The 23,591-nt window shown below is 38.2% G+C and overlaps 1 protein-coding gene and 1 pseudogene across 1 annotated transcript; one reads left to right on the top strand and one right to left on the bottom strand.

Moving 5' to 3' along the window:
• The first annotated feature begins 567 nt into the window (after positions 1-567).
• Positions 568-8,442, top strand: LOC118008250 (annotated as a pseudogene).
• An 11,379-nt stretch (positions 8,443-19,821) lies between these two features.
• Positions 19,822-21,666, bottom strand: LOC118008245 (RNA polymerase II elongation factor ELL2-like). Its single transcript, XM_035001777.1, has one exon. It carries the CDS (start codon positions 21,664-21,666, stop codon positions 19,822-19,824), a length of 1,845 nt encoding a protein of 614 aa, XP_034857668.1.
• Positions 21,667-23,591: the final 1,925 nt, after the last annotated feature.

Below are 23,591 nucleotides of genomic sequence, written 5' to 3'. Positions count from 1 at the left end.
AATTGTTTTCCGTTGTTTGCAACTAAGAATTCCAAGCAATACTAAGATTATTACAATGAATGTGTTGCATGCCACAGATACCCAGAAATGCAGGGAAACGGGGATTAATTATCTTGCTTAGTGTGGATTGAATGCTGTGAAAGATCCCACTAATATTTATGGATACTCACCCAGTAGCCCATGTCATACAATGACAAAATAGATTATTAAATTAGGCATCTGGGCACCTAGAACGTGGTAATCATTGAAGGTAAAATTTGGGGGAGTGGTTGCCGCTTTTAGGACAATATGCAGAAATTCAAGGACCATGGGGTACAGATGGCTGCTTCCAATAGCTCTGGATACTTTATGGAAAAAGATCAAGATTCTCAAATCCCTAAATTCTAGTATCAAAGCAGGGATTTATATGACCATGAGCATGCTAAATGAATCTATTGTCTCTTGTATTTTATAGGGTTGAGTAAGAGGAAAACCAAATATGTAGTATGACCCTCTTAGCTGCCAAATCATAATTTCAGTTAAACCCCCAGCTTCCCTAATTCTCTATTGAGTGTTATGGCATTGAACATGAACAAGTTGGATATAGATAATAGGAAAGGTAATATCAACAGATACAGAGGTCTCCAGGTATTACCAAACCCAAACTCCCACAGCCAAATTATCCCAGACTCCCTTAACAAATAGAAGTATCCTCTCTATCCTCTTCCTTGCAGATCCTAACACTATCATTGGGGAGTTACCTCCTGACAAAAGCCAATGCTCCTCTTTGTCTAATAATAGAGCCAGATCCCAGTATTCTCTGGGAGATTAATTAAAAAGTTTAATGCTAGAACACAAGTCAGATACAACATAGATTACAGGACTTTTCTAATTTGTAAAAGAAAAGCATTTTTATATTGGGTCAAAATTATCAGTACAGGTGTCCTTTGCAGATGGGCTGGCAGAAAGTTAAGATTGCTTCTGTTTGCCCAGTTGGTCGACTAAAAAGTCTCAGTACTAGGAGTCATGCTAAATATAATTAAAATGTTAGCAATTCCTAGATATAATGTATGGAATGAACCTGATGAGAAAGATTTGCTTTGCGTGCCCTTCCCAGGTGTACCTACTTATGCCCCCAGAGGGAGTTGAGAGGACATTCCCTTCACCACAACCTTGAAAAATATATTCATGATAGTGTCTTTAAAAAGATCTTTATGAGACTGCTCTTTCCGGCAATATATTAAGTAACTTTAAAGTCACTCCAGTATAGAATGGATCGATAGGCCAGATAAAATATCAAACACAACTTAATGCGTATCCAAACTCACAATACATTAATGAAGAATCAAATGGAAAAAGCCAAGAACAGCACATGAAACTGAAGCTACCGTGGTATCTGCAGGTGTTTGTCTATCTGGATAACCAAGAGACTTATTAACCAGCCAAGTAAAGGAAAGGATTCGAGCCTTGAGCCTCATAGGAAGGAATTAAGGCTAAAATCTTCTGTAAAAATCTGGGATTCTGAAAAGTCTACATCTTCCATGAAAAGATGGACTTGGGAGAAAATCCACAAGACAGTAAAAAAAGATAATAAAGAACTTTGTTTCATATTGGAGTCTAGGTGAAAAATAAGTCTCCTCTGACTCCTCTAACTCCTCTAACATTAGCACAATCAATCCTTAGGCAGGCAAAGGGGCTCAAATTTACATGCCCTCTGCAGCATGGGGTGGGGGGGAAGACACGAAATTAAAATCAAGTGTTTTTAATTGAGTATCATCCTGGTGTTCTTGGAAGAAACAAATGCTAATGTTCTCTGGAGAGATGGGTCCTTAACTCAGAATTTTTAGGATCTCCACAAAAAGAGCTGGATTCTATGAGTTTTTAGTCCCCAAATACATAATAGGCCAGAAGATAACCCACTTCCAAACAGAATCAGCAGAAACAATAAACTCTATAATTAGCTCAGAATCTATATTTAACGGAATTATCTAATACAAAATCTAAAATTTAGTGTATTTATATTTAAACAAATAAAAGATAAGATGAAATACATGATCTAAAAAAAAATTAAAATGAAATACATGAAAGAGAAGAAGGATATTCTTTTTAAAAAGATTATTGGTATTTATAAAAGAGCCAAATGGAATTTCTAAAATTTAAAAGAAAAAAGTCCTAATAATTAAAAAGCTACTAAAGGTATTTTAAAAAAAAAAAAAAAACTGTGGGCTAGGCTATTCAGTTCAACACTCCAGAAACTAAAGAAGCTGGATCTATACACACAGATCATATCCCCTGCTGCCGTTTTCCCCCAGCTCTGTTGAGATATTATTGACATATAACATATGTAAGTTTAAGGTGTACAGTGTGATGATTTGATACACAGACATCTTGTGAAACAAAATGTCCCCACACCTTCTTAGTATCAAATAACTAATGAGAAAATATGAAATTAACAAGGAAAATGGTAACCCTGAAAATAAATGGACATGAAAGCCACATTTGTCCTAAAAGTTACTTAGAGATTTTGGAAAACTTAATTTGAACTTTTATTTTGAAGACATCAATGGTCTAAATAAAACACAGGCCAAAAATAAAATAGTAACAACTATAAAATATTTCAAACTGAATGTTAATGAAAATACTACATATCAGAATTTAGGGAATGCGGTTAAAGCATTATTAAAGTAAATTTATTGCTTCAAATCCATATATGAGAGAAAATTACTTCAACCAAAATGATATCCTGTGGTAGATTGAGTACAGAAACAGATTATGTGGACTTAACTGGCTGTTCTTAATCCGCGTGCTAAAAAGAGGTTTGCAAAATGTAAAAAAAAGTCCCTTTCCCCATTGCTTTTGTTGTGTTTTGTTTTGAAAACATACTCTTCATTAAAATATTTTAATACCATGTAATGGGTTTGTTATTTTCAAATGAAATGACAGAAATATCAATTTTTCAGTTTACTATCTAATATGGCATGTTTACATATACACATATTTGGGGTTCTTCTTAATTATTTATAAGAGTTTAAAGAGGTCCTAAGGTGGGCGCCTGGGTGGCTCAGTGGGTTAAGCATCTGCCTTTGGCTCAGGTCATGGTCCCAGGGTCCTGGGATTGAGTCCCGCATCAGGCTCCCTGCTCAGCGGGAAGCCTGCTTCTCCCTTTCCCTCTGCCTCCCCTGGCTTGCGCTCTCTCTCCCTCACTCTGTCTCTCAAATAAATAAATAAAATCTTTAAAAAAAAAAAAAAAAGGAGGTCCTAAGGTGTTGGAGGTCCAGTGTTGGAGAACTGCTACCCTAGGAGAAATTCTTGAACCAAGGCATATGTTAAAGTATGTCTGTAGCAACAATATTTATAATATTTACAACAGCCCCACCAGAAAAAATGGATACAAACACACTAAGAACTTTGATACATTTTGTCACATTGTTCTCCAGAAACCTTGTACAAATTTACATTTCCCCCAGCAATGTATGAAAGGACCCATTTTCTCATATCCATGCCAATCCTAGTATTAGCACTTTTCATTTTCTGATGTTTCTTTTTTTTTTTAAAGGAGATTTATTTATTTATTTTAGTGGGGGAGGGGCAGAGGGAGAGGAGAGAGAGTCTTAAGCAGACAACACTGGCTGCCGAGCTCCAACTGGGGCTCCATCTCACGACCCTGAGATCATGACCTGAGCAAAGTCAGAGGCTTAACCGCTGGCACCATCCCTACTTTCTGAGGTTTCAAATGTGATAGCTGTTGTTCTAATCTTCATTCCTGTGATAATTAATCAGGTTAAACACTTTGCACTTTGCATATGCTTCCTGGTTATTTGTATTTATCTGCTTGTGCATTGCTTGGTCATATCATTTGCCATTACTCCAATCAGGCTGTTATGTGAGATCACACACACACACACACACACACACACTTTGAATAACCCATGGATGCAGAATTATGATTTTAAGAAGACTGACCTCAAACACTAAACCCACTATACACAGAAAGCTGCACAGAGTTTACAATTAGCAACTGCTTTTGAGGAGGTTTAGGGTTAAGCCTCAAATGTAAAGCAAATTTAAGTTGGTTATAAAACTCAATGTCAATGTAAGAATGATTGTTGAATAGACATAGTAAATATATGATATCTACATTATATTAATATGGCCCAAGAAATCCAGAAGTTGATGGGAGATAAAACCTGCTCTATACTTTTTCTTCCATGTAGGAAGAAAAATATTAAACAAATAATTATACAAATAAAATGCCTTGAAAACATAGCAGTTGTAATCTCTGTGCAGCTCTTTAGCATCCTAGTTGCTAATCTCTGCTGAGTCCCTTGGAGTCTCACCCTATATTTGTGCAGCTCTGGAGTGAGCCAACTATATATTTTGTGAGAAACACAGATTGAGGAAGCTCCATTGTGTGGTTCTGTCCTCTCTAGAGATTTGCCCCCTCAGTATCCATTCACCCTGACAGCCTCAGACCCTGACTTCTATAGCTTCAGTCCAGTAAGACTGCTACTTATTCCCAGCAAACTGCACAAGAAAAACTAAGTAAAGGTGAAGACTGTCTTTGCGTGCTTCCCTTCATTCAGGGACCATATCCCTTTAGAGACTCGCCTCCTCTTCTGTTCCAGAACAACTCAGTCCTAAAGAATGAGATGAGACAAGCAAGGCAGGTTTTCATGCCTGACGTCTGGAAGAAGCTATGTGGCATGAAGAAGGCTATCAGAGCAAGAGTAATGTGTGGAGTGGGCATCACCATGGAAGAGAGGCCCAACAGGGGGTATGAGAAACCGAATGGAGGAATGAAGGCATCTGCAAAAGAAGGATGCCTAATGCAGTCTGTCAGAGCCCCAGCAGAGTGAGTGAGGATGGCATCCAAAGGGCATCATCAGCACGGTGTAGTAGATCTTAGAGGCAAGAGGTCTGGACCTGATTCCTGGCTCTGTTACTTCATCTATGACCTTGGCAACAGCATTTAATCTCTTGGCTACTTTGTTGGTAGCATGAGCTAAATATACTGACCTTGTCTATCTCTGATGGTTGATATGAGTTTAAAACACAATTGAGACACTCTAAGGTAGTATAAATGAAAGTACACTGATAATGGTAAGACAATATACAAATAAGTTATTGTCTATTAGTAATAATTTTTTTTCAGAATAATCAAAAAACATCTTACAAAATATATCACTGATCAATATTGAGTTCTTTTTCAAAGGCTTTGTGTAACTCCCCAGCAAACAGAGCACAGGCTTTGGACTTTGTATGACAGCCCTGTCAGCTACATGATATTGGACCAGTTACTTAACTTTATTTTATTTTATTTTTTTTAAGATTTTATTTATTTATTTGACAGAGAGAGTCCCCAAGAGAGGGAACACAAGCAGGGGGAGTGGGAGAGGGAGAAGCAGGCTTCCCACTGAGCAGGGAGCCCGACGCGGGGCTCCATCCCAGGACCCTGGGATCATGACCTGAGCCAAAGGCAGATGCTTAACGACTGAGCCACCCAGGCGCCAGCAAGTCTGTTTATTTAAAATGTGAAAGGCTGGGCGCCTGGGTGGCTCAGTTGGTTAAGCGACTGCCTTCGGCTCAGGTCATGATCCTGGAGTCCCGGGATCGAGTCCCGCATCGGGCTCCCTGCTCGGCAGGGAGTCTGCTTCTCCCTCTGACCCTCCCCCTTCTCATGTGCTCTCTCTCTCATTCTCTCTGTCTCAAATAAATAAATAAAATCTTTAAAAAAAATGTGAAAGGCTGACATTTTTAGTCAATAGTTTCAAATGTTAATGTTGTGTTAATCTGGGAGCAAATCATTTCCTATTTAAACGGATTGATTTTGTCCAGGAGAGAGCTGTAATCTCTAATGATGTGGTAAGTCACTTAGAAATAATTCGAATAGCTATGGAACCAAAGGTTCTGTCACCGAAAGAGATCAGTCAATGGTTTTGGAAAAAGGTTTTGTAGAAAATATATGGTGGTTAGTGCACATTTATTGTCCTTGTTTATAAATAGAATCTCTTTGGGCTAATAACATGATTCTAAATCAGTACAAAAAGCCATGGCAAGGAAAATGGTAAAGAGGAGTATACTTGCCCGACCTTGCAACAAAATTTCTCCTCTTCCCAGAAATTGCAACTATTCCTGAATTGTTAGACTATCAGAAAGAGAATCAAGAAGCAGTCCTTATAAGAAAGATGCATACTTGGTGTGATGATGCAGCCTTTAAACAAATACTTTACCAGCCACATCTGTTTGGCTTCTCTGACTTTTAGTTATAATTGCCTTCAACTCTCATAAAATACTCTAAAGGTATTATGCTTACGCACAAAGAAAATACAAACCATTGTTTCTTATAATGATCCTCCCCCAATACACACACACACATACACACACACACGCACCATATAACTTATACAATGAGGCTCTGTAGCAACAGGGACAGAGGCAGAGACAACCAGTGAACTGACTTACTGAGGACAGCATTGCCAACACATTAAGTACAAGAATGTTTTGTGGCAATATTTGAGACATACTACTACCAAAACAATGTACTGTTTGTGTGAAATCCAAATTTAACAGGCCATCCTGTTTTCTTTTTTGTTTGTTGCTTTTATTTTGTTTTATTTTGCTTTGTGGCTAAATCTGTCCACGTTAACTCAGCTTTACTCTATTGTTGGCTCTGCTACTTATTAACACTGTGATCTTCATTGAATCACTTTCCCTTGGATTGTCAAATTCTTCAGCTAACATAAGGATTCCAGTTTTCATTTTTATATTTCCACTTTGAGGAAAATCTCCACACTTAATGATCCACTTCCAGGTCAGTCACAGGTGACTACTAAACAATTAATTGATTATCTGAACAAATGTTACAATTTGGTAAGTGATTAAAATTAGCCATAATGGCTTCAGGTATTTGGAGGACAATGATGATACCGAATTAACAGTCAACATTCTGTCTTTGTAATGACCTTGAAAATGGCCAAGTCCCCCCCACCAAACTATCTATAAGATGTTTTAATTATATTCTCCTTCTTCCCTCCCCAAAATCTCCTCGCTTCAAATATCTATAAATGGTTACAACGGGGAGTGGTCAACACCCTGTCTTTGTAATGACCTTGAAAATGGCCAAGCCCTCCAGGCTTTTCTGGAGATTTTATCTCTTAGCTCACTGTCACTCTCTAATACTACCCCAGCCATAATTCATGGTAATTTCATTATTCACATGGGTAATTCTTCAAACACCCTGAAATTTCATTTGACTTCCTCTTCCCAAATGTTCTTTTTTCACCTTATCTTATCCCTCTACTCCCATGGGTATATGCTAGACCCTGTCATAACCAAAGATGTAACCACTCCAGAGTTTCAGTTTCAAACACCTCATTCTGTCTACCATGTTCTATATTTGCAGTTCATTTCTGCCAGTACCCCAACTCCAATTATCCTCTCCCCACCAAGGCTCATTACCCTTAGTAACTTTTCACTCATTTCTACCTAGCTTAAATTCCACAGTCCATCCGTATGATAGACATTAATATAACTGGTTTTCCTCTACTTCTGGAAACCCAGAAAGATTGCCATTCTAAACCTCTTAAGGTTAGGCAAGGCTCTGAATGCTGCTAGGCAATTGTAATATATTTCTGTAATTCACTCCTTCCCTCACTGTCATAGAAACCTATTTTCTGCATTATCCTTCCATTTCAGATATCCAACAATTTCTTCTCCACCTTTACTTTCAGCTGATAACATTGCTTGGGGGAAAATAAGGAGGGGAGAGACAGACAGATAGATAGATAAAGAAAGAAGTTCAGAAAAGAACTTTACAAGCTATCACAATATATATCATGTCCCTTCCCATAAATATACACATATGCTAGGCCTTTCTTCCTGTCAGTATTGGCACATTGTCCATGCTCTGCTCTAAAGTTATCTCCTCTACTTTTCCCCAAGACCCTAACTTAGAAAATAACATCACTCTTTCGTGGCCGTGGAGGCTTTAACAAAGACCAAGACCAAGGACCTCTGGAACATGTCATTTTATTAGGAGAGTTCCTGCATCCCTGTGAAGACAACACAGTTTATAAATGTACTACAGACGAAAAGAACATGCCTTATTTCAATGCCCCAGTTTATTTAGAGAACAAAGAACAACTTGGTAGAGTGGATGAAATATTTGGGCAACTTAGAGATTTTTATTTTTCCGTGAAGTTGTCAGAAAATATGAAGGCATCTTCCTTTAAAAAAAAAAAAAAAAAAAAAACTGCAGAAGTTCTATACAGACCTGAATAAACTGCTACCACCACAGAGGTTTTTACCCCTCGACCTCCAGGTGAGAAGGGACCTCCAAGAGATGGTGGCAGGGGAGGCCAAGGAGGGGGGAGGGGAGGAGGTGACAGAGGCGGAAGACAAGGTGGAAGTGGAGGCTTCAGAGGAGGAAGAGGTGGTGGTGGTTTCAGAGGGAGAGGACATTAAGTGTAACAGTTGACATGATCCACATCTATGGATCAGAAACTTGTTACCTGAGCAAGTCTTGAAGAACTGGTCATTATGTGACACTGGAACTAAAATGTCAATGCCATGCAAAAATGAGCACAACAGAATAGGCAATTCTGCTCTAAAAGAGTACAGACAAGTGTTTTAATGTTCTGTACAATGATTGAAACTCTGTGGGTACTTACTAAATGGTCAGTTGGCATTTGAAGCATACTTGGAATTTTTAAAATAAAGTATGTTATTTCTTTAAGTTAAAAAAGAAATAACATCACTCTTTCAATTATCCCCACTTTCCAGAATCATTCTAATTTCCTTCTCTGTTGGATTCTTCCCATCAGCATACAAACATGCTATAATTTCTCCTACTATCTTAAAACACTTCTGACCCTACATCTGTTGTAGCTATCACCCTTCTTCTCTGGTCCTCTTAATGCCAGAGTTCTTCAAAAGACTTGACTGCACTTGAGACCTCCAATTCCTCTCCTCCCATACTTTCTTGAGTCCATTCCAATCAGAATCAACCCCACCATTACACCAGAATTGTAGTAGTCAATGTCACAAATAACCTTCATGTATTTAAATCCAATCATTGTTGCACTCCTCATCTTATTTGCCCTATCAGCATCATCTGACATGGTTGGTCATCTCTCCTTTCACAGGGTCTTCACTTTGCTCCCATGACACCATGCTATTCTAGCATTCTTTTCATGGCTATCTCAAAATAATTATTTCTGAGTTTTTTAAAGGTGATGATGGTTGTGGCAGACCCTAAGATGGCCCCCACTGATCCCACCTCCTGATATCCATGTCTTTATGTAATCCGCTCCCTTTGAGTGTGGGTGGAATTTGTGGCTTGCTTTTAGCCAATAGAGTATGGCAAAGTTGATATGATGTCACTTCCATGGTTATGTTATATAAGATTATAACTTCCATCTTGCTAGCAGATTCTTTCCCTTGCTAGCTTTAGTAAAGCCTGCTGCCAAGTTGTGAGCTGCCCCATGGAGATGCCCACATGGCAAGAAACTGAGGTCTACATTCAGCCAACTTCTTGGAAGGAACTAGAAATGGTCATTTCTCTTCAGTCTCCTTAACCAATTCCTCCCCATCTTACCAAATTTCCAAGGGTGGGAGTACCTCAGGGCTCATTTCTTGAATGTTCTATTACTTATTCAGTGATCCTGTCTAGTCTTGCAGTTTTAAATGTAACTATACACCGATGACTCCAAAATACATATCTCTACATATCTCCATCCAGGACCTCTCCTCTCAAGTCAAAACTTATATATGCTCTTGGACAAATAATGGCAAACCATGGTCTTTATCTTTCCCCCAAGTCTGTTTTTCACACAGGTTTCCCCATCTCAGCACCATCTTTCACATTTCTCAGGCCCCAGCCTTGGAGCTATCATCAACTCTCTCACATCCCACATCCAACCTATTAGGAAAAATATATTTCATATACCTTCAGAATACCCACAATTTAATCATTTCCTGCACTTCTTCCACTAATTCTATACTAAAGCAAGCTGCCACTATTTTTCATCTGAATTATTCTAGTAGCATCCTCACTACTGACCCTCTTTCAATTCTTATTCTTTATAGTATATTCTAAACACAGCAGCTGGAGTAATCTTTCTAAAATTAAGTAGATCATAACATTCCTCCACATAAGACCTTCTAGTGTCCTTTCATCTCACTCGGAAAAACCAAAGCCTTTACCATGTCTATAAAGCCTTACATAATCTATTTATTATCTCTCCCACAACTCAGTTACTTACTGTGTTTCAGAAACACTGGTGTCCCTGATGTTATCCAAACACTTCAGAAACTTATTTCTCTTTTGTGGCTACTGCATTTGCCCTTCCCTATGCCTAAGAATGCTATTTCTCCAGATATCTGAATGACATATTCTTTTGCCTCCTTTAAATCTTGTTCAAATGCCAACTTCTCAGTAAAGTTTTCCCTGACCACCCTATTTAAATTTGGCCTATATGGTGTCATAGTCTCATCCCCTGGATACATAGGTCCTCTGTCAAACTTGTTTTTATATTATTAGGATAGTTGTGTGTTTGGTAAAGCTATTCAACTATTAATATAGATGAAATTTATCACTTAAAGGTATTCATGAAGTGGTTATTGGATTTGACTTCTGCATACTGAAATGAATGTTTGCTGTAATGCCTAATTTTGTCAGATATACACCACTGAATATATTCATCATTAATAAGACACACACACTATACTTTAAAAATTGTAAATAGTCAAGGTCTCCTTTCAATAGATCACTCACATATGTCAACTTGGCATTTTTCTATTTACACGTTTTCATTATGCTAGTGCGGGACTTACAACACAGCAGTGCAATGTACCAACTCCAGAGAAGGTCATCTCTTGGCAAGGCAAGGGGAACTAACCTGATATCTATTTTCACTCTAAGTACCAATTCATGTGAAAGGCAGTGCAGCTGAATAACAGCAGAGTAGGGGTCAGGAGGCCTAGATTCCATTTCTAACTCCTGCCACCATCTTTCTGTGTTACTTTGGCCAGTGGTTCTGAATTTGGGCCTCTTTTGCACCCCCAGGGAATATTTGGCAATGTCTGGAGACATTTTTCATAGTTCTGACTGGGCATTTGTTACTGGGATCTAACAAATAGAGGCCAGAGATGCCGCTTAGCATTCCACAATGTGCAGGACACTTCCACCCCCATGACAAGGAATTATCCATCTCAAAATGTCAGGCATGCCAAGATTAAGAAACCCTAAAGTAAGCAAATCACTAGATTTCTCTGGGTTTTGGTTTTCTCATCTGTAAAATATTTTAGTCCTGTCTCAAAGACTATCCACTGATAAGCACAAAATAATAAGCTGTACTCATGGGAGAGTATGAAGACATTGAATACAGTTCCAAATAATTTAGAAACAGCATTTCTTTTCAGACCCATTTCAGAAGAAGCTGATGCAAAGACAGGGTAAACGAGTTACTTGAGAAAATCTGGCAAAGGTATAGAATGCTGGTCTCTGGGCTTCCGGTCAACTGGACTGCCAACTTCATCACGTGGCTTCCAAGAGCCAGTATGACATTGTCAGCAACGCCTGACTGAAAATGTTTGCTGAAGTTTTGGTCACAAACTACAACAAAACCTGTTTTTATTCTTTCATCTGTATAGGCTAGGTAAAATTTTTCTTCTCAGTTTTGAGTTGCCTTCAGAATCCTCAGACTCTTGAGTTCATCAAACAGTCCACTTGATTTTCTTCCATGTTGCTAACTCAAGTGTTTCCCTCTAAATCCCAAGCCACAGGATCATTAAATAATTGATTGCATAAGTCTACCTTTTGATTTTTACAGGTCAGTATCAAAAGTTTCATGTCCCATGGAGATCTGTTAAGGAAAATGATAACATTGTGTAGCATATTTTATTAATCTAATGCTGACATGATTAATCTCTTATTAAGGAATTAACCATATATACAGGATCCTGTGAATTATAGTCACTTTCCAAGTACTTTGAGAAGAATAAGCCCAAATACACGGGCTTTTCACACTACACCATCAGAAGTTCGGTAAAGATGCAATTTACAATGCTTAGCTGTTTAACATGTTTGTACGGTTTATATATGCTTCTGCTGTGAGAAATAGATGAAAAGATTTTAGAAGGCTGTCATATCCAGGTAACCAAGGTTCTCTGATGGCTTCATGGGAAGCAAGGTTACCAATTATCTCTACGTTGAAGCTGAATTATCCTTATCAGAACCAAGTGCGGCAATGAGAAGATTCAAGATAGTGATACCAATTGTTCCTGAGCTAGCTGTGCCAGATACTTGATCTCAATTTGAAAGTCACTCCTTATTTGACAAGAAGTGTCACTGGAACAGGTAGGTGAGACCATCACTACTTCTGTTTTATGTTTTAGTGGAAGTTAATTTGAGATGTTGTGAAAAGAAAAGTCAGAAACATGCTTTTCAGTTTCAACACCTTTAATGAATGAGGAAAGCCAACTTTGTATCAAGTAAGCACCTAATTAGACAAATGGCAGTCAAGGACATGGATCTGAGAAGGGTGATTTTAAGTCAGGTTTCAATAGCTCATCTTCTTGAAAGGAGGACAGGTAGTCCATTGAAGGGATAGCTTGTTAGACTAACAAAGAGATGTTATTCTAAACCTCAGTTATACCTGGGAAGGACTCATGTTTGCCTGAAGAGAAAATAGAAAACTTCATTGCATTATTGCCAAAGATTACTCCAATTGAAATTGGGAATTGATTAACTTTAAAATTCTAATGTTATACTTTGCACAGGAAGCATGGACTTAGACTAAAAAGAGGATGCATATTACGCAAATGCTTTAAAGTCCTACAAAACATAAGAGAAACAATACGTTCAACCAATGTTATAAGGACCAATTTAAGGGGCAAGAAATTAAAATGAAAATATCAAATATGTGACTAGCAACCCACATAGTATAATAGGTGTATATTCTGCTAATATCTCAAAATTATTTTCTGTAAATTAGACGGCTAATAATACTTTTTTGTTTTTTACTCAGGCCTCAGGACTTCTAAAACATTACTTCATTCCAAGTATATAACACCAGCAAAACCCACAAAAATAATGTATGTTGGTGACAGTAAAAACTGTAGAGATAATAGTGCCAAAATTTATTAATGATTTCTTAATCAAAAGAATGAAGTGAAAGTTTGATGAAACCTAAAAGATAAACAGAGCAGATTCATCATTCACTGAAATTGATTATCATTATGTAAAATAAAACCAGCACACACATTCTGGACATCAAATAAATTTCAGTTTGGCATCAAAATCATCTACTTTGAAAAAAAAAATCATCTACTCTGAGAAATGCTTCCTAATCTACCAGAGGGAAATGAACAGTTAAATATCCTGTGAGTTTATATCTTTCAGATGGAGGTGATAATGTCACAAAACATTCCAGACTTTTATTACATAAAGATCTAATCCACCTAAGAATACTCATTTGTCAGCGACAAAGTTACTGAAAATTTCATGTGGAATTCAGATATTCAATACTTTTTTAAAAAAAGATTTATTTATTTATTTGAGAGAGAGAGAAAGTAGGGGGAGGGGCAGAGGGAGAGAATCTTTAAGCAGACTCCCCACTGAGTGCGGACCCGATACAGGACTCATTCTCACAACCCATGAGATCATGACCTGAGCCAAAACCAAGAGTTGGTCGCTCAACTGACTGAGCCACCCAGGCATCCCCACACAATTTTTAAAAAAGATTTTATTTATTTATTTGCGAGAGAGAGAGAGTGAGAGCACCAACAGGGGGGAGAGGCAGAGAGAGAAGCAGACTCCCTGCTGAGCAGGGAGCCCTATGAAGGGCTCCATCCCAGGACCCTGAGATCATGACCTGAGCTGAAGGCAGATGCTTAATCAACTGAACCACCCAGGTGCGCCCCCATACCTTTTTAAATTAAGTAAATACATTGAAAATTTCTGGAGCTGGAATCAATGTATAGTTTTGATTTGTGTTGGAGAAGGAGCAGGGATCCTAGTACAGTCATGCAGGATTCCCATAGTTCTGCATTTTCATGCTGCTCTGTGGGGAGCTGACCTTAAGTATCCTGATTTCTCTGTATGATTTGAAACTGTGGATTACCTTCTTGCTTGGCTCCCAGGCATTGAGGTTTCCATTTCTCTTCTCTGGCCATTCTGCTCACTTCTGTTCCTCCTTTTATATTCTAAATGTTTGTGCCTTTCCCAGGACAGAACAAGTCATTGACTCATTGTCTTACTTAGCAATTATACTCTCTTATTTCATAGAGACCACTACTATTAATGGTCTCTCATGCCACCCCACACAGATAATACATCTATAATAGCTCTTCTGTCTAATGTGGTCATCACTACAGTGTCAGATCAACATATTCCCCTCATATGACTCCCATGAGAAACCTCGGCAAAGGAAAATAGAATGCTGGCCCCCTGAGTCACCAGTCAACTGGACTGTCAAACTTATCATACTGCTTCAAAGAGGTGATGTGACACTGTAAGAAAACGCCTGGCTGGTATGTGTGCTTAGGTTTTGGTCATGAACTAGAACAAGACCTGTTTTTATTATTGTATCTGTATAGCCTAGGGGAAGCTTCCCACCGCAAATTTATATTGACTTCAGAGACCTCATGCACCTGAATTCATCAGACAATACATTTGATATCTTTTCCATGTTTCTAACTTAAGTGTTTCTCTATGGATCCCAAGTCATAGTAAATATTCCTTGTTCTGTTGATAACTTTGAAGTTAATCCCCCTGCCCTCTGATTTGCAATACACACATGTCCACATTTAACAGGGGGAAGTAATCATAACAAGATCAGCTCTTTTATTGAGTGCTTACCTTGCACTAGGCACAATAATCATATGAGTATTATTATTACCAAAATACAGACAGGACAACCAATCTCCAGAGCTATTGTGTAATTTCTCCAGTTATATAGGAAGTGGAAGAGTCAAGATTCAACCCTAGTTATGAATTCAGAACCTAGTCTCCTGCCACAATGCTATAGAAGGCAATGAGTCTTTGTTACTGTTTTGATTATCTACTCATTTGAATCTCTGTCAGTAGCATAACTGCTTGGACTTCCTCACATAGAAGTTTTAAATTAGACAGAAATGGGATTAAATCTCAGGTCTCATTACCTAGTCCCACAACTTTGGTCAAAACACTATAACTCTACAAGCCATAATTTTCTCCTCTGTAAATTGACATAATAATACCTATCTCACAGCATTGGGATGAGACTTAAGTCAGAAAATTATGATAAAGAACTGAGTGTAGTGCCTGGAATATGCTCCATGATAGATACCTCTTATGATTATTGTTCCCCATCCTTGTTACCCAACATCATCAGCTTCCCCCCAGTCATAGCAGTATACGACGTGGATGGAACTGGAGGGTATTATGTTGACTGAATTATCTCTTTACATACTCTAAGAAATCTGCCCAAAGGCAGGAACTGTATGATTAACCAATTTTCTCAAGCACCCAGTCTACTGCCTGGCACTCAGATCCAATTTTCCTCCCAGTTGCCATAGAACACTTTGACTGTCCATGAAGACATTACCTTTGTTTGTTCTGAATGTCAGGCGATACCCACCCCTCCAGGCATTTGTTGGCTTCCCAGTATCTTAGCTAATGGAACCTTTAGTATTGTGTTGTTAAACACTGACACCTCCAAACAGTCCCTTCTGGCAGGACTTTCCTGATCAGTTACAGCCCCTGTCGCCCAGTACAGAGGGATATGCCCCTCTATGGGACAAGACAATTCCTATATGAGGGCATCAGCAATCAGAGCAGCTATGACTTGGGAGAAGGACGCAGAGAGTGCAGAGGTTGGACACTCTTGGATACAGCTTTTTGAGCTGAATTTGACATACTCTATTGGTCATCATGGAAAAAGAAGGTCAAAGCATATGCCTTGTCAAGCAAAAGAAGCCACCTTGCCCTTTGAGAAACAGCACAGAAGTACTAAAGCATGTAAGATAACTTTTGAGGTTACTTGTAGGGAATACAAATATAAATGCTAATAAATGAATATGTAGCAGAGGCATTCATAACTTTTGATGAGTAAAGATGATTCAGAAAGATGTTTTAATGGAATCAGTCAGTAAATTAAAATGGTATTTTCATTTTCAAAGCGAGGGGGAGTTTTAATCAAACACATGCTAATAATTTAATAATATTGATATATACTGATTTAAAAGAACATTGAATCAAAATGTTTACTTTTTCAAAGGCCATCTCCTGTGATATGACTTTTTGAGACCTAAATTGGGAGATATTCTGATTGTACAAATTGATATTTTATAGAGCAGGGGTTGTCTCCAGGTGTTTTATAAGAAAATGAATGTCTTTTTGTTCATACAGTAATGTGAGGAATGATGTAATAAACTGGTTAAAAGAGGTAATACTGAAAATGGTTATATGAAAAGAATTACTTGAGTTTTTTGAAGATGATGATAGTTACGGCAGACAGACTCTGAGATGGCCCCCAGTGATCCCACCTTCTGATATTCATGTCCTTATATAATCTTCTCCCTTTGAGTGTGGATGGAATTTGTGGCTTGCTTTTAACCAATAGAGTATGGCGAAGGTAATAGGATGTCACTTCCATGATTACGTTACATAAGATTGTAACTTCCATCTTCCTAGCGGACTCTTTAATAAAGCCCACTGCCAAGTTGTGAGCTACCCCATGGAGATAACCACATGGCAAGGAACTGAATTCTATGTCTGGCCATCATCTTGAAAGCAACCAAGGCTCTAGCCCAAAGCTCAAAAGGAATTGACTGATTCATGTCAATAACTCCAGAAGTGATATTGGAAGTGGATCCTTCCCCAATTGAGCCTCAGATGAGACCCCAGCCTTGACCAACATCTTAAATGCAGCATCATGAGAACCCTGAAGCAGAGGAACCACCAGAAACTGTGCAACAATACATAAGTGCCTGTCATTTTGAGTAGCTAAGTTTGTGGCAGTATTACACAACAGAATAATAGTAATTAATTGCAATTGTCATTTAGTAAGTGTCCAGTACACACCAAACATTCTGCTGTGTGGTAATATAGGTAACTAGCTAGCTAGCTACCTTTATGGTATGTAGGTAGGTAGGTAGGTAGGTAGGATGTTTTATATTTCAAAAAATAGCATTTATGAGAGTAATAAAAATAAAATTAGGAAGCAAGCCAGTGATTTCTATTACTATTTTAAATACTATTTCTTTGGTGTGAAATTATTTATGCACATTTTCTAGTTGCACTTTTAACATCTTCACCTCCCCTTTTAAGTCCATATATCTCCAGTCTGAATTATTACAATATTATTTATAAAGAAACAACTTTCTTCTGACAAAACATGGTACCTATCACAAAGATAAGAGAGCTAGAAGATAAGAGAGCTAGAAGTTAGGTCAGGAGAAAATATACAGATGGAAATATGGAGAGGAAAGATAGGAATTACAGAAATGACCAAAAGAGACATAAGGAAAATGAAAAGAAAATGAGAAAACATGGGGGAGAAGCAATACTTACAGATATATTAGTAGAGAATTTTCCAAGCCTAATGGACTGCATCAAACCATGGTTTCAGGAAACACTCTGAACCCCAAGCAGGATAAATAACAAAAATCACAACTAGATACATTTCAGTAACACTGCTGAAAACCAAAGACAAGAAGACAAACATAACACATAGATAGAAAAAAAACACATGACCATCAAAGGAGGAACAACGAGATTGACAGCTAATTCCCTCCACGTGAATAAAACAGCCAAACAAAAGTGGAATTATATTTTTATACTGCCAAGAAAACTAACCACCAGCTTAGAATTCTGTATTTAGTTAACCTGTCCTTTAAAACTAAAGATCAATTAAAAGCACATGCACACTAAACTGAAAGGATTCACTTCCAGAAGACCCTACATTAAAGGATAAAGGGAGCTTTTGAAGAAAAAAGAAAATCATCTCAGTCAGAAATAAGAAAATGGAGGAAAGCCTGAGAAGCAATGGAAAATGCATATAAATCTAAATAACTATTGACCATACAAAGGCATTAATAAATTCCCGTGGGGTTTAAAAGACATAGAAAATGAAAACACATGAAAATAAGCACACACATGATAGAAAGAGGTAAATATGGAAAAAGTGTTCACTGCAACATTGCTTATAATAACAAAAAATGAGAAACAACCCAATCTCTAATAACAAGAGGATGGATAACTAAATGATGCTGAGGTCACATGATGACCCAGCATATAAGCGAGAAACCTCATAAGCTACAGCTTTATACCTAAGCATAAAGAAATCCCAGAAGCATAAGAATGAAGAAAATGAGGTGATGACTACATATAGTGTGCCATCATTTTCATAAAGATTTAAAAACTGAACAATATACTGTTTAGGGATGCTTATAAATATAGTGGACGTATTCAAAAAGAAAAGCAAGGGAAAGATAAATGTAAACTTGAGGAGGTGTTTACCACTTTGGGGGAGGGAGGGACACAGGATAGATGAGAGGAAAACAAAGGTATTGGCAACGGTATTGGGAATGTTCTAATTCCCAGTTTGGTTGGTAAGTTTATAAGTTTTCATTTTATCATTAGGTTTCCTAGCGTACGCAACTTATTCTTTGGTATGTACCAACTGTCTTTGGGATGGTGGAGACAAACATCTAATAAAGACAATACTCAAATTTGGGAAAATATTGAAAATCTTAGATTTGTAGGGTGCCTGGGTGGCTCAGTTTGGTTAAATGTCTGACTCTGATTTCAGCTCAGGTCATGATCTCAGGGTCCTGAGATTGAGCCCCAAGTTGGGCTCGATGCTGGGCATGGAGTCTGCTTAAGATTCTCTCTCTCCTTCTCCCTCGGCACCTCCTCCCCCCCAAAGAAAACTTAGATTTGTAAACATGTTTCCTATTTGAAATGACAGTGCTTTGAAAAGACAACTTAATTGAATTGTTACTTCAAAATCTTTGCATGTTTGGGGGTGCCTGGGTGGCTCAGTCAGTTAAGCGTCCAGCTCTTGATTTCGGCTCAGGTCATGAACTCAGTGTTGTGAGATCAAGCCCGGCATCAGGCTCCGTGCTGGGTGTGGAGCCTGCTTGGAATTCTCTCCCTCCCTCCCTCCCTGTCCCTCCTCCCCACTCACATGCTCTCTCTCTCTCAAAAGTCTTTGCATGTTTGACCACATCACGTGTGTTCCCCAAGATAAATACAAGTAACATATTTAAGCAAGGTCAAAAATAAACTTAATGAAATGAAAATGTGTACTGTTTGAAGAAATTGTGGTATTTTGCACAAATTTCTAAATGTCTATGTTTTAAGGTTGCTTTTGCATTAAAGATTTAAAAAAGACACTAGCGTTTCGTATTACTCATTGTAAGTTTTTATTTTTATTCAAAAGCATTTCATATTACTCATTATAAGTTTTTATTTTTTAAATGTGTACAAGTTTTATTCCAAGATACTGGATCCTTGATATTTTTTTAAAAAGGAAGTGAAAACACACATTTTATGTGTAAAAGGGATCAGATGAAACAGCTTTGAAGGTACAAAGCAAAGTAAAAGGAAGTGAAAAGTAAATAAAGAAAAATTAAAATAATATAAAATTAAAATAAACATAAATCAACATAAAATCAAATAAACAAAAATATCAAAAATGAAAACTAAAATCAAAAGGAACATAAAAAGGAAGGAAACTTAAAATGGTAATACTGCTTCAACAAAATGGTTTTATCCCTTTAGAATCCAGAGCAAGCAATTCAGCATGTTAAATAAATAAGCTCATATTTATTTATTCTGATCCTAGCTCTGTAGTGCTATGGTTTTACATGCTGCTGGTCATAATCATTTATTAATCTTTTAATGTGAACCAGCTTGTTATAAAGATACTGGCATCTGTGTTTTTCTGCACAATAATTGGGATTAGTCTGTTTCATCTTCTGATATTCTAGAGAGATTTTTTTATTAATATCCTGATATTCTTTTGAGTCTGGAGAAAGGTGCTTCCTCTTTGAATCAAGGTTAATAAATATTCTAGATAAAGTCAGCATCTTGGCATACAAGCTCTGATATTCATCATATTCTACTCTAAATTCCTGCTCATACTGCTGACGTTGCTCAGAGGAAACTATAGTGACATAGTTAGCCAAATAATCTGGGAGCCCAGAGGCTGCACCAGTCTTCCCAGAAGCAGTGCAAACCTCTTTAACTTCGTTTGAGTTTGGCTTTGCACCTTCACTTTGTCTTTCTGGATCTGTCTTCTGCCTCCCCATCATCTCAATATTGTACTCTCGGTTCTTTGCTTCACGTTCCACAAATGTATATTCAGACTTCTTATCAGACATCAAAGGTTTTTTCTCCACAGGCTCTGGATATATTTGAATTGAAATAGAGGGTAATGTTTTCAAGCGAGGACGTTTACCCCTCTGGTTCCCAAAGATTATTCTATTTTGACTAAAGCTGGCAACACGTGAACCTGGAGCCCCAGGTCCTTCTGCATCGCCACAAGAATTGCTGCTGGAACATGCAGGCTGAGGAGGATGTGAGGAGGGAAGGCGGGTTGTGGGCAGTGGAGGACGGGTGGAATGGGCAATAGCCTCAGAATGGCCTGAGAGCCCTACAGCAGATTTTGCTCTGGTGTTATTCAAATGGTCATTTGGTGTTGAGTGTATTGCAGTTGTCAGGCGAGATACTCTAACTTTTCTCTTCGATAAATTAATAACACCTGCACTGGAAAGCTGTTCCTGAGATATTTCAGCTGTACTAGAACCTACAGAAGATCCTGTGGAATTGGTACATGTCACGTTCTGAAATGCATCTACTCTTCTGGAAAGCACCAACTCCAATGACTGCCTCTCTAACTCATTATATCCCGGCCAGTCTTTTTGGAGCTCGTTAAAAACATAGTCCTTTAAGGTATATGAAAAATTCTGAGTATTCAGGTTGGCTACTTGGTGCAGAATTTCTCCAAGGGAGTTCTTTTCATTTTGGGTGATGCCGTCTTTCTGAAGCCGAACAAGCAGTTCAGGTTTCTTGTAGTCCTTCAATGCCAATAAGTGAATCACCCTATCCCTGTATGGTCTCGTGTGGACACTGCTAGCAACTCTTGACTTGCGAATTGTATATGCAGGGTTAATAGGAGCTGTTCTTTTTCTCTCGGGCACTGGATCTGGAGTGGCTTGAGGTGCTTTCCGAACTGGCCTTCTTTTCTCTAAGTATGGTTTTCTAATTATATTCCATTTGTCGCAGGTTCCATCCTCTTCTTGGATCCTTCTTTCTTGTGTCATCTGATAGGAGTTGGTTGTTTTACACATCATTTGATCCTGCATCAAGCTCAGGCAACTGAACTGTGAGGGGCTGTAGCTTGAGACAGTTTTTGGGGTATGGTCTTCCTGGTTGTCTTTATTCACATTTGACAACAAAAAGTTAAAGCTGTATACATCAGTGGGTGAATCATCTGGGGGGATTTCGATAAGCTCTTGGAATCCCTGGAACTGAAGAGAAGCTTGAGAGTCAGTTGCCCGAATGGCTGGTTTGGGAAGCTGCATAGGCAACACAGTGACATTGTCCTGCCTGGGCTCTAAGCCATCTCCCTCCATTACTGCCACCTCTCCTTCCTTGCTTATCAGTTTCCCCAGTGCTCTGCCTTCATAGGCTGCCATATAGTCATATCTGTGAAGATCAAAGTTCAAACAGTAAAGTACTTTAGAAAATGATAACTCTCCTTGGCAAATATATATATATATTTCTTACTGCTATCATTTCTAAAACTGTAATTCTAAAAGATTTTTCCCAACAGAACAAAGGCAAGAAGTGCCTGGTTGAGAGAGTACCTGAAGAGGTAAAGCTGGTTATAAAGATCTCATCACTTTCTGATGTTCTCCCTTTCACATTTTAGTCTGTCTTTAGGAGAAACTGTTACCCTAACTGGGAAGTGCTAAATTATTCTCTGAGCTCAGTGCATAAAAGTCATCTCCTCCCAGTAAATCCAACATCAAGTCGAGGTACTTGGTGCGGGGCTTAATAGGTGGTACAAGCTTATGGAACTAGAGGAGACGGCTTCCACACAGCATGATTAGAAGTAAGTCCTCCTTGCATTTACTCTGACATGCAAGTGGGCTGTTGAGTCCCTCTGGAGACTGGAGCCTGGCCCATCAACCGGGGCTCTCATTTCATAGCTAAATATATTATTTTGTATTAATAGTGTATAAAAGCCAAAATTTTAGAGGTACTTGTTTCTCTTTCTCAACTCTCTAACCATTACCAATGAGTGGAAGGAACTTTCATCTCCTTAGCTTGCCACTTGCATCCATTATTCTGCTTCTTTGCACTCCTCCCCCGGAGGATCCTCAGCAAATCACAGGATTATCCAGGTGAAATTGCCCATGCTGAAAAAAATCTTGCAGCTAGGCATTCTAGAGGTGTACAGTTTAATCACACAATATACACAGATTATAAGAAATCATTCCAACCAGTTTCACACAAAAGATATTAGACACAATTCTTCTTCCTTTCCCCCTTCACATTCCCAGGCCATCTTATTTTCAGTTTTGCCTCCCTTAACTGCTGGCATCACTTTCCACCTTATCACTCATCTAGAAAAAGCTGAGCATCATCTTCTACTACTCCCTCAAACATACTTCTCATTAATCTTCCTCCAAAACACCTAGTCAGCCACCAAATTTCCCATTCATCCAATAGATAGTCATTGAGTATCACGTGCAGATAGTATTCTAGATGATTGAGGACATTGCAATGATCAAAAAACAGCAACAAACAAAAAACCTTGCTTTCATAATGTCAACATACTTATCAAGTTTTTCTGCACAACATCTCAATCCACCCATTCTTCTATCATACCACAGCCATTGTCCTAATTTAGGCCAAGAACATCTTAGCCAATATTATGTACTCTTCTTAACTTGATTTCTTGCCTCCAATCTTTTCTTGTTCTAAACCTCATTCCAAATTATCAATAATGATTCCAACCAACTTTGCTTTAAAACAAGTGATGGGGGACTCCTGGGTGGCTCAGTTGGTTAAGCAACTGCCTTCGGCTCAGGTCATGATCCCGGAGTCCCGGGATCGAGTCCCACATCCGGCTCCCTGCTCGGCAGGGAGTCTGCTTCTCCCTCTGACCCTCTCCCCTCTCATGCTCTCTCTCTCTCAAATAAATAAATAAAAATATTAAAAAAAAAACAAGTGATGGTTTCCACTACTTAAAGAATAAAATTAATGAAAAGGTGCTCAACATCATTAATTATCAGGAAAATGCAAATCAAAACCACAATGACATAGAACATTAGAATGGCTATGATCAAAAAGAGAAATAACAAGTGTCGGTAAGGATATGAAGAAAAGTGAATGCTTGTGCACTGTTCTTGGGAATGTAAATTGGTGCAGCCACTATGGAAAACAGTGTGGAGGTTCCTCAATCAATTAAAAATAGAAATACCATTTATCCAGCAATCCCACTTTGGGGTATGTACTCAAAAAAAAATGAAAATGAGATCTCAAAGAGATATCTCTACTCCCATGTTCATTGCATCAGTATTTACAATAGCCAAGACATGGAAAAAAGTATCTA

This window comes from Mirounga leonina, unplaced genomic scaffold, assembly GCF_011800145.1.
Source record: "Mirounga leonina isolate KUSES-001 unplaced genomic scaffold, KU_Mleo_1.0 Mir_101608, whole genome shotgun sequence".
Classification (NCBI taxonomy): Eukaryota; Metazoa; Chordata; class Mammalia; order Carnivora; family Phocidae; genus Mirounga; species Mirounga leonina.
This window is presented reverse-complemented; position numbering and strand designations above follow the sequence as displayed.